This window comes from Carassius gibelio, chromosome A17 (genome assembly GCF_023724105.1).
Source record: "Carassius gibelio isolate Cgi1373 ecotype wild population from Czech Republic chromosome A17, carGib1.2-hapl.c, whole genome shotgun sequence".
NCBI classification, from domain to species: Eukaryota; Metazoa; Chordata; class Actinopteri; order Cypriniformes; family Cyprinidae; genus Carassius; species Carassius gibelio.
In genome coordinates, this window is record NC_068387.1 from 13,297,319 (window position 1) to 13,309,019 (window position 11,701).

General features: G+C 37.9%; 1 protein-coding gene across 1 annotated transcript; it reads left to right on the forward strand.

Annotated features, from left to right (window-relative positions):
• Positions 1-249: 249 nt before the first annotated feature.
• On the forward strand, positions 250-7,958 carry LOC127933480 (growth/differentiation factor 6-A-like). Its single transcript, XM_052530510.1, has 2 exons — positions 250-584; positions 3,599-7,958. The coding sequence occupies exons 1-2, from the start codon at positions 278-280 to the stop codon at positions 4,564-4,566; spliced, it is 1,275 nt and encodes a 424-aa protein (XP_052386470.1). The 5' UTR covers positions 250-277; the 3' UTR covers positions 4,567-7,958.
• Positions 7,959-11,701: the final 3,743 nt, after the last annotated feature.

The window sequence follows — 11,701 nt, forward strand, 5'->3', positions numbered from 1 at the left end:
AAGCAGAATAAGTCCTTTTATTCTTTATTTTGAGTTCATTCTGTTCTGACATAATTGTATTTATTTTTAAAGTGAAATAAGTGGCAATGATATCAATCCTCTCTCTAAGAATTCGGATTTAAAATATTTCCAATTGGGGGCGCTCTTTAAATAGTGAGCATCAGGCATTCAGTGTTACTCACGTTCAATATATTAACACTATCTAAAGAGCAAAGGGGAGTTTCCAAAGTCATCAAGTCCATCCAACTTTGCCATTTTCGGCCAGAGACCACTGAAAATGACTCCCAAGAAGACTGCCGCTCCCTTCCTATGGTTCTCTTTTTGCTTTGGGAATGTTCTTGAGGCAGTGGTGCTGGGATCGGTTCAGTACCCCGATAACGGGCTCCACTCACATCTGGATGCGCGCGGTCCTGCAGAAGCCAGCGCGAGCTCACGGAACGGCTCCACATCTGTTCATGTTCCATCTTACATGATCTCTCTGTACAGGACTCTATCGGAACTGGACCGACGCGCAAGCAACGGCAGCCAGACGCGCTCCAGGAGATATGCCAATACAGTGACCAGCTTCATGGACCTGGGACCAGGTGAGTGAGACAGACAGAGAGATAGATGGGCTGTAAGATGATCTCCTCCTTGAGGCCATCGCTGCAGATTTCATACCTTCAGATTGAGCCTGATCTTATTATAATACTTGGCACATCAAATCATCAGTTGTAATGAATGGCATAAGGTAAACGTTGCAGTAATAAATCACTTCAAAATACGCTTGTATTATGACAGCTGACACTGAAACATGATCGATATCGGTGTGACAGATATAATATGATTTAAAATGTATATACATGACGACAGTAGGGTATATTTCATCTATTATATATAGAAATGTTCTGATGCCTAGATATTATTATTATAATCGATTAATATAATTTGTTGCAGACGACAACAAAACTGTTATTAGGCTATAAAAAATATAATTACGAACTCTTCTTCTTATTATTATTATTATGGCACATCATTATGACTCCATAAGAAGATGGCAATAAAAATATCACAATTTGGGTTTTTACATAAAAAAGAGAAATGCGTAGTCCATCTTGAATTAGAATTACGCGTATGTTTCCTTTCTCCATTCAACTTGTAAAGAATCATAATAATTAATAAATACTCTGCCTCAGTGATTATGTATGAGTTGGATTGCTGTAATATAAATGGGTGATGTGTTTATGAACATGTATCGCTCACGTATAGTTTTGTTTAGGATTATCTACTTCTCAATAATATTTTCGAAATAGGCTACGTACAATTCCAAAAAATACCAAATATTAAGTCAAATGTCTCAAATTTCCAACATCTGTGACAAATAATCTTCAGCAGCACCTTGAGCTAAAATATCTAAAACGAAGCACGCGTTCTCCTCCAGGTGTTGCTCATAAAGACAGAGAAACATTTAATTTAAAACTTATGTTAAAATAAAGATCGTCACGTAAACAGAATTGTGAAATGAATGTCAACTTTTCTCCCGACCAAATATATGGAGATATGCGTGGAATCTTTTTTTGTATTAAATCAGAGACTCTTCTGTTCTTGAATGTTCGATAGATTGAAAGGACATATCTTATATTGACAGGCCTGCTATAACATTTGAGGGCACAGCCTTTGAATAATAAAAAGTGCACAATGCCACATTTGTTTAAGCGTATATTAAGGTAATAATTCCAGGCATTATATTTCCACTCATATTTTCCCACATTTTGTTAAGAGTGAAGAGTCATGCATTTTTGATTCGAGTTGATCTCTAGTTATTGTAAAGTAAATATACAACCATTGGCATCACAATGGGAAATAAATAAATAAAGTAAACAAATACTATTAATAAAATAATAATAAAATGGACCACAGTATGACGTCAAGATATGGCGAATGCATAGTTCATTAATATTAATTGAGCAATGTATAAAAGCCATTTTAATCAACAATTTCAATAGCATAAAAAAAAAAAAAAAAAACTAAGTTATAGAATTATATGAGGTAGCAATCATTCTTGCTGACCAGTTCAAGTGCTAAAATGACTTGACACATTTAAATATTGAAGTGTACACCTTCATCTTATGCTTTGGGTCTAGAATTGTGTTGTTGTGTAAAGACCAGTTCTAATCATTAATCATAATTTGTTGATTTAGTAGTAATGTGTTTGCTTTAAATATAAGGTGTTTCTTGTTCAAATCTGGCCTGGAAATGCAGCATGCCTTTGTGTGAAGATTGTCCCACCTGTCCCCATCATAAATTATGCCAATGTAAAAAAAAACAAAAAAACAACAACCCTAAAACTAAACAACATACATACCATAGTTTGGTGACCACACTGACTGTGAATTGTCTGAAGACAAAAAAAGAGCAAACACTATGACTCTATGTAGGCCCATGGTACTTGAACCTGAGTCCCTGACTGCCTCGGCTCATTTTCAAGGTTATGTCATTGTTTAGTCTGGCAAGCGGATATTAGTTTAGAGGAGGATGTTTTACTCTACACCTCTTCCAACTGTTCACCTTTCCTTTTTATAGCATTCCTTTGTCTCAGAAAGGATATAAATATATGGTGCTTTTCTTTCAAAACACCACTTTCGGATGCTCTTTCTCATGTATTACTGTAGGACAGGTACAGCATTTGTGACCAAACCCCAAAAATCTGATAGCTTCAAACAGTTTGCAATTACTGTTATTCTCAAGGTTCTCTCTCTCATAATGTAACGTCAATATGTGTCCCGATCTGGCCTTGGGTTTTTGTGCAGCCAGCTCATATTGGAAGAATCCTCTTCATGTTTAACCCATGAAACTGTGGTCTCTGTATCAGGTTGCATAGTACTCTGGGTCCCAGTTTTTGAACTGGATGTCAAGATGTCAACATCGAAGCTTGTTTTACTCTGAGCGCAAAGTCTGGTCTCTCTTAGCAAAGGTTGGTTCTGCATCATCTCAGTCACGGATGAGAATGAGTATTGGATGTGTTCTTTTAGCCAATTTCTTTCTCCAGACAAAGAAAGGAGAGGACAACATCTTGCAGACAGAGATTTTGTACCCCGCAGTGATTTCAAGTTATCTGTGCGAATAATGAAAGACCAGTTCCAGTTCATGGTGGCCACAGAATACTGAGGTCCACCTCAGCTTGAAATGTTACCTAACATTTAATTACACCCTTAAGCCATCCACCTTTCAAATTTACTGCATCCTCCTGAGGACATATAGGAGAAGGAGGAGAGCTTCTCGGAGAGCTGAGCATTTCCAATGTCCTGCTAAAGCTTCTTCTCACTCAATCAGTGTAATTAGGAGATGCTGGCAAAGGCCGACACTGTCTGACAGGTCAGCCAGATGCTCTCCACCTGGTCTCCGTGAGCATCCTGCACCTCGTGTTTGTAAAAATCATTCAGGCCCTTGAATGTTATTCTCATTGAGTAGAAGGACTGACAATTTGCGTATGCCATTTTCATAAAAGCCATATGTAAGACGCATTAGTGTCTGCTTCATGTAAGCTTGCTGCATTCATTCTTAATATTCTTACATTTCTTATTTCAATGCTAATCCATCCTTTTTCTTATACCTTCAGAGGAGCCTTCCCTAAAGTTCCACCAGCAGTACACATTCGACGTGTCTGGTCTCTCACGACTAGATGAACTGATGGAGGTGGAGCTGCGGGTACCGAGGAGGCCATCGCCTGATGTTTTCAGTTTACTCTCCAGCGGTGGAAACCTGTACCGAATACTCCTTCACACCTGCTCCCTCCCGGGATCCTCTAACCAACCTCTGCTCCTCACCTCCAGGACCATTGATCTTCTAGATACCGCTTCGGCCACTTGGGATGTGTTTGATGTTGGTGCAAGCGTGAAGACCCACCTCAAGTTGTTCAGGACCGTGGAAGGCAGCAGGCCATTGTGCTTCAGTATATCAGCCATTTCTGATTCAAATAATGAGGTTGTGCATCCCGGCATGCTGGGTCTGAGCCACGAGGATCAGCAGACCCATGAAAGGGCTTTACTGGTGACCTTTACTCGAGCTCGGAAGAAGGAGAACCTCTTTAGGGAGATCCGTGAGAAGATAAAGGCCATTAAAAGTGATACATTTCCTAATCCTGCTCCGGAGCATGGTATTAAAGGTCACCCAAGACATCGGCGGAGGAGGCGGACTGCACTAGCAGGTCGTTCTGGTTTAGGACCCGTTACAGGGAGTGCCGGTGGAGGAAAGGGTGGCGGCAGGCGGAGAACACGTTGCAGCCGGAAGCCGCTTCATGTGAACTTTAAAGAATTGGGTTGGGACGACTGGATTATTGCACCACTAGATTACGAAGCTTATCACTGTGAGGGTTTGTGTGACTTCCCTTTACGGTCACACCTGGAACCGACCAACCATGCCATCATCCAGACTCTCATGAACTCCATGGACCCAGAGTCCACCCCTCCCAGTTGTTGCGTTCCTACTAAGCTCAGTCCCATCAGCATCCTGTACATTGACTCTGGGAATAACGTAGTTTATAAACAGTACGAGGACATGGTGGTGGAGAGTTGTGGGTGCAGGTAGCAATGTGTGTGAGGGGTGACCTACCCCTGGACATTATCCGAAAGCTGCTGCTGCTGCCTCACACGCAGAGGCCAAGTGCAGCATTGTGGGCAAGCTGAAGTAGTCAGAGCTGGAGAGATGGACAGTGTGTAAGTGTGTGACAGTGAGCATGTGTGTATGTTCAAACGGAGATAAGACATTGAGTTGTGTTTTAGAAGTGAGCGGAGGACATGTGTGCCGAACAGCTCCAAATTCCCTTACAAAACCAAATAAACAACTCCTCAACAGAAAAAGAGTGAAAACGTAGGCTTTCCAGAAATTATTTTACATCCTCATATAATATAAACTTAATGATAGAGTGTTGAAGTATCCTTGCAGCAGTGGTAGAAATGTTGGCTCCGTTAAGACTCTGTCAGAGTCTGAGAATCTGTCAGCGGTAGCACGCAACTATAACGTGTATAACAGCTAAAGGTGCTTTGCATGACAGTCAGCTTATATTCAAGATGAAATAGCTCTGAAGAATTTGATAGTGCCTCTGAAAATGTTTCTCTGTGGAGTCAGGTGGCCTTAATTAAATATGGCATTGACTGAGTGAAAGTTAACATTTACTGAGTGAAAGTTTGACTCCTTTTTAAATCGAAGGGGTCAAAGTTCAGCTGGTTAGCATGGCCTCATTAGCTTATTAGATGTTTTAACTACACCGTGTGGTTGCAAAAACATCTTTATTAACTGACATCCATTCAAGATAGCTGTATTATATTTAAACCACATCTTTAGGTGTTTTTCCAGTACACAAAGCTTTCTTAAACGTATCAAAATTGACATTTTCACCCTATCTTTTGTCAGGATACTCAGGGAACTCAGGATATTCACATTCAAAGGGTTGGGGGCTGTGCATGTGCGGTGTCATCAGCCAATCAGCATTGTCATGACATAATTTTCCTTCAGATTTAGAGTAATTAGTCATATGCCATTTATGGCTCAAGTAATTGGCTTGAAAAAAGAAGCTGCATGAGTTCTCATGACCAAAAATGAATTGCATACTTCCGAGAGTGCTGTGTCATACTGATAGCTTAATATAGGAGCCTGATGATTTTTTTTTTAAATCAGGCTTCTTTTTTTCTCAGCACTAGCTTGCATAAAAAAAGAATAAACCATAAAATGGTTTATTTATATCATTTCATAGTCTTAAAATAACACACTCAATCCTAAACCTAAAATTAAGCCGTTTAATGAGCTGGATTTGGCTTTGGTCGGACGATAGAGCTGCAGTATAGTACATGATGAGTGCAATATGTGCAAGATAAATGACTTCATTGCATTGAGCGACCTCAGACCTTACTTTGTGAAAGGCGTTGTGGAGCCAAATTTAAAAATGATTGTTTTGTTTTATTCTGACACCAGATTTGGCTGTTTGAAGTCTTAAGTGTTCACCCACATTTACTGAAAGAGATTGTTTACTTGAGCTGATAATTAGATTAGATTACATTCATTTTATGCTTTAATGCCATGCCTTATTATGGATTTTTCATACAAATCAACAGTGTTTATTTCTAGTTTATTTCTGAATGACAGCCACAAGTTAAAAAAGGGACTTAATTTATGCCCAGTTTTTAGGCTTTAAAAGGTTAGTTCACCCAAAATTTTAAATTCATTTGATTCCAGAACTGTAGTTTTTTTCTGTGGAGCATAAAAGATGTTTTGAGGAATGTTGCATGGACAAAAAAACACAGTTTTTGAAAGTTTGGTGAATTATCTCCTTAAATTCGTGTTAGTTTGTGTGAAAGTTTTACACAGAACTTCTTCTGAATGACATCAAGCCATAAGAACAAAATGAAAATAAGCTTCTAGCGTTCATTAATCTCAGTGTCAGGGCAGAAATATTTGCCTGCTTACTGTTTATATAACATCAACTGTTTCCACTATGAAGAAATACAAAGCAGATTTTTCAATTCATAACAGCAATTGTTTTTCATTTTTTGCGACATTTCTCCATGGTAATTCCCCTTAATTAATGTTAGTGTCATTGTATGGGAATGATAATCACTCACATGGTCCACGGTGGCAGTATGAAAGTTACATTCCTAAATCAACAGACCACAGAAAAATTAGCGAAGTAATTTAATGGCACGAAATCTGTGCAACACTTAAGAAAATTTCCTGTGTGGTTTTACAGTACATTAATGTCAATGACTGTTAGTTACAAGCTTGTTGTTTTGATTTTTTGTATATACTTTTGCATGAGAAAATTCAATTTACCATTTACAATCAGGACGAAAGCAGTTGCACCCCTCGCAGTATTTCTCTATTTCCCTGTTCAAATTGTGCAGATCTGGTAAAATCTTGTTCTGCAGACTGCAGGACTGAACCAGACTGAAAATATAATGCAAAAAGGAGATCTTTTGACATCTATTTGAAATCTATGAAAACAAATTAATTTCATTTGGCCAGTCAAGGATAGTTCAGGCAATATCCTTATCTCGAGGTCTTTATCTCCTCTTGTTGTAAACAATTCCAATCGTATGTGCTGGCTCCTTAATCTAATTCCTCTCAAGGCAGTTTCTCCAAACAGTCTGATTCTATTTATAAGCAGCCTTTCTTTCAATATTGACACGATCGCAATACCACACCTAGCTGGAAAAGATTAACATTAGGGGACGCCATCTTTGGTTGAAGGAGAAGCACAAAGAGTGCCGTTGCCGTTGTCTGTTGTTCAGAGGTCTGGAGGTTATCAGCTTAAGCGCTGCATGAGTTACCTCAGTTGTGCCTTGCTATTTGACTGAAGTGAAAAGCCTCAGGAGACATTTAGTAGAGAAGGAGTTTTAATTTACTATGCCAAGTGCTCTCAGAGAAATGAATGCAAAGCCTGCAGGATTGTCATGGTGCAGTTAAGGGGTTTGGCGCCCCTCGAACGTTCATGCTGATCAGTGCTAAGCCATCTTAACTTACCTTCACCGGCATCTGTTATACTTTACTGAACATAAGCTGGTAAAATATATGTTTCGCTTAACAAAATATGGAGGGAATAATAAAGCTGTTTCTTTTTATTAGAACAAAGGTTAAAAATATAAGTGTAAATTATTGCACACATGTCAAAGTGCTTTCCTTAATTTAATGCATTTAGTGTTTTGTATTTATCTGGCTGCAAAAATGATCATTTCATAACACAGAGCAAGAATGTCTTAAAATGGGAGAATGTCATTTTTTTGTTTTTTTGACTTTTTATTGTAAATGCACTGTGTACTGTATGTGAGAGTATGCATACTGTTAAATAATGAAGTGTACATAATCCATTGTAAATTATCTGCAATATATTGTTTTCTTGATATATTGTTTATTAGTGTATGTATGATATATATATATATATAAAACAAATTTAAATTTAAAAACAAAAAGTAAACACTTATCATCTTTTCACACGTCTTCTTTATAATTTTTTTGTACAGATGATTTTATTTATAAACAAAACTGTATTGATGGAAAGAAAAAAAAAAGCAGTCCCGCAGCAAATCTTCTTTCCCAGACATCCACATGAAAGTGAACCCTATGTGACTGTCTGACTCACCCACGGTTCCGGAATCATTATTGGGTTTATATTTTGTCTCAGTTTTTTGCCAGCAATAGTCAGGAAGTTTCCAGGTGATTCTAAAATCCATACAACACCTGGATACATTATTGTCCGGCGCTGGTAGGGGAGCTGTGTGGCATTGTGTGCTGAGCTCCAGGAAACACTAATGTGAGTGGAGGGTCCACGTGGGTTTTTTTTATTTTTATGAATGACTTTGTGTCCTGCCATTGAGCACATGTCCAGAGAAGGTTATGATGTAAGAGCAACTGGAGGAGACGGCTCATCAGTCACTTTTATTAAAATAATTCCAATATTTAAAAAGGAGTAACAGAGATAACTTATTCAAAGACGTTTATGCTGTCTGTTAATCTTTTTTTGATGGATAGCATAACTAATCTGAATGAAGGTCGCTAATATTTCCTTTGTTGAGTCTACAGATACTGCAATAATACACTATATCAAATAATTAGGGACAAAATAGGTGGACCCTCACCAAATCCATTTCTCAGATGAGCACTGACCCCCAAATATTTGAACAACTGCCTAAAGTCCATGACAAGATACAGCTTTTCTTTAAGAGAGGAAAGGTCTTTTTAAACACGCTCGTTTCTTTTTTTATTATATCATGTCACAGTCACAACTGAGACCAAAAACAGCAATGCAGTGTCCAGACTTTGACATCTGTCCAGATGTCTTTTCCTGAGAGCCACTTTTGTCATATAAATTCTCATTCAGGTCAAAAAGTTGACAGACATTCTGAGATGGAGGAAATTATGAGGCTCTCATCCAAATGTTTTCTTGGCGTTCGGGACAAATATTTTACGTATAAATATAGTACTATGGGCCTGAATCTTTCATTTAGAAACAAAGTGTTAATACTTGACAGTGGGAATTAATGCTACTTTTAAAGACATATTACATTTGATAGACATTTCCTAAAACATTTTTGTCAGATGTGTTTTATTAATATAAAAATAAAATATATATGAAACATTATAAAAAAATAATAAAATATACTAAATCTATTATAATAAAATAATTATACATCAATTAAAAATTGAAATTATTTTTAGTTAAGTATATTGGTAAATTATCCATAACTACATATTTCCTAATCTATATATATATATATATATATATATATATATTTAAATGAACAGTAGGATAACATGTATTCTTAAAAAGGATTCTAATAGGATACATTTTAGTTTGCACTCGAACTAGAACGGCATAATTAGATACATGTTGTTTCTGAAACATTTGGGCATTTACTATTTTACAAAGCTTTTCCAGAAGAGTGAATCAGCTTGCATAAGTTTTCACACCTGTTTCACATGTCCCTTCTGAATGTGTGATATGCAGTATGCAGCATTACATTAATTATGAAACTAGCACCTGGAAAATATGAAAGACTCATAAAGTAGTAACTGAAGCGTTCTGGTTGATTGCATTTGTTTATCAGCTCTTTAATGCAGCTGAATGCAAAGGCAGGCCATTGCTTCAAACTCAGGGTTGGCTGACGTGTCTCAGTGTGTTTTTCCCATTAAGATTTTCATACATATCTGCTCATTGTATTTCACTTTGTATGCTTCTTTTAGCACATGATTCCACTATTACACTCTGATGTGAATGTAAATACGGCGTTTAAACTGATCTTATTCACTTAAACCAAATCAATAGAAATGATGAGCCATCGTCGGGGACAATTCTGACTCTCTGTTAGTTACACAACCTGAAAAACTTTGTCAATACGCCTGTGAGAGCAGGCTTGTGGGATGGGATGCACTGTTTGCTTTTACTACACTCACGGTTTGTGTCATTGTATGAGAATGTGGGACCTGGATTATATGCATTGGAAATAGCCACAGTATCAGTGCTGCTATAATAAGAAAATACTTTTTTGGAAGACAAATCTCACAATAACAGCAAACACAGTAGGCTTACAAATACTAGAAAAGATCGATTTCAATTTTATCCCTGGATCAGAGCGTCTCAGATGATAAGTTGGTACAAAAATTGAGAAAGATGGGAACAAAGAGCAACTATTGCCATGTCAAAACAAAACATAACAAAGACCAGGGGAAAAGAAAATGATCTATTGCAGATGATATTTGGCAGGAAAATACCAGAATATCTCTGGAACGATTCTTCATCACCACAAGAGAACCCAAACCACTCTGGAGATGTAAAACAGTAAAGCTTGTTTGCTTTGCCACAATTCAATCCACCCGGCAGGATTACTCCATTTCCTTCTATGAACTAGCCCTGCCTCCTGGTTTAAATCAAGGATAAGCAAATTAAGGGGCTTTGTCATTCTTTTTGAGAAGCCTGGAAACGAAGATTAAAGAGACCTGGGCTTACACGGAGAGTCCCGACTCTCAGAAAGAAGGGGAAACAGATCAGCTGGAAATATTTATTCTCTGTTTGCTGAGCCGCTTGGCAACAGGATGCGCCAATCACTGCTGGAGCAGACCACCTATAGGACGTCCTGGTACTGAAGACAGATTTCAAATCAGCAGAACAATCGGTGTGGAAGGGAAAGGTGGCTATGCTTGCTCAGGATCTGTGTGGTGTTGTACCAAAGCCTGTCCCTTATTTCTAAAGGCATAGCTCACCTAAAAATGAAAACTATCATCATTTAGTGATCTTCAAGAAAAAATCTGAAAACTATCCTTGCTACAAGCTTGTGGCAAGCACTTGGAACTTGTGATGTTAAACTCCAAAATGACAAATTTTCACACACTGAAAAACAAAAAATGAGTGAAAATCCTGCCTTCTTTTTCAATCACCAGTGCTGCGCCTCTGCAGATGGATCCTATATTTAAATGCAAAATGCGTCTCTGTAAACAGACCCTAAAAGTATCGCAAAAGTGGTTCAAATGACTCATGCACCATATTCTAAATCTTTTTAAGCAGACTGAAATTTTGTTATTGACTCAATGTCCAAAATCAATGACTCAAAATCACTGCCGTTCAGTGGGGTGTTAATCATTTCAACAAAGCTGAGACAGTGAGTTGAACATGAGAAACAGAGGATCTGATTTGCAAACAAATCATTCAGACTGGTTTTGAATGATTTGTCACATACATGCCATTTTCTGATACTTTTATGGTGCTTTTTTTTGTCATTTTAGAGCTTGACAGTCCCAGTTCCCTTTCATTTTCATTGTATGGTAAAATTTGGACAAGAGACCAGGATATGTGCCCCAAAGATAAAGACAGTTTGGAACAGTGAGTAAATGGTGAAAAAATATTCATAATTGGGTGGACTAGTCCTTTAAGTTCAGGAATATCAGATCAAGTCACTTTGAGCATCAGAGTTAAATACAAGAGTTTTGATGTTTTAATACAATGACAGAGGTGGTTAGAGGACTGAATTATATTACTGGTCCCCAGGCTTTTTGAGGTAATATTTCACTTGGTAACCCCCAGGAAACCACGCAAGCAGAGAACAAACCTACAGCGGGTTTTTCTCCTGCTTTGGCTCCTCTTTTCACAATAAAGCAAACTCCTGGAAGGTGTCAGGAGCCAAGTTGGGGCCTAAAGAATCCAAATGGTTCTCAAACTAAAAGAATAGCAGCTTTACAG

What these genes read in the sequence shown, in the direction of transcription:
- LOC127933480 (XM_052530510.1), top strand. Translation starts at nt 278, where the DNA reads ATGACTCCCAAGAAGACTGCCGCTCCCTTCCTATGGTTCTCTTTTTGC. An exon ending in CTTCATGGACCTGGGACCAG is followed by an intron (nt 585 to 3,598) that starts GTGAGTGAGACA and finishes TTATACCTTCAG; the next exon opens with AGGAGCCTTCCCTAAAGTTC.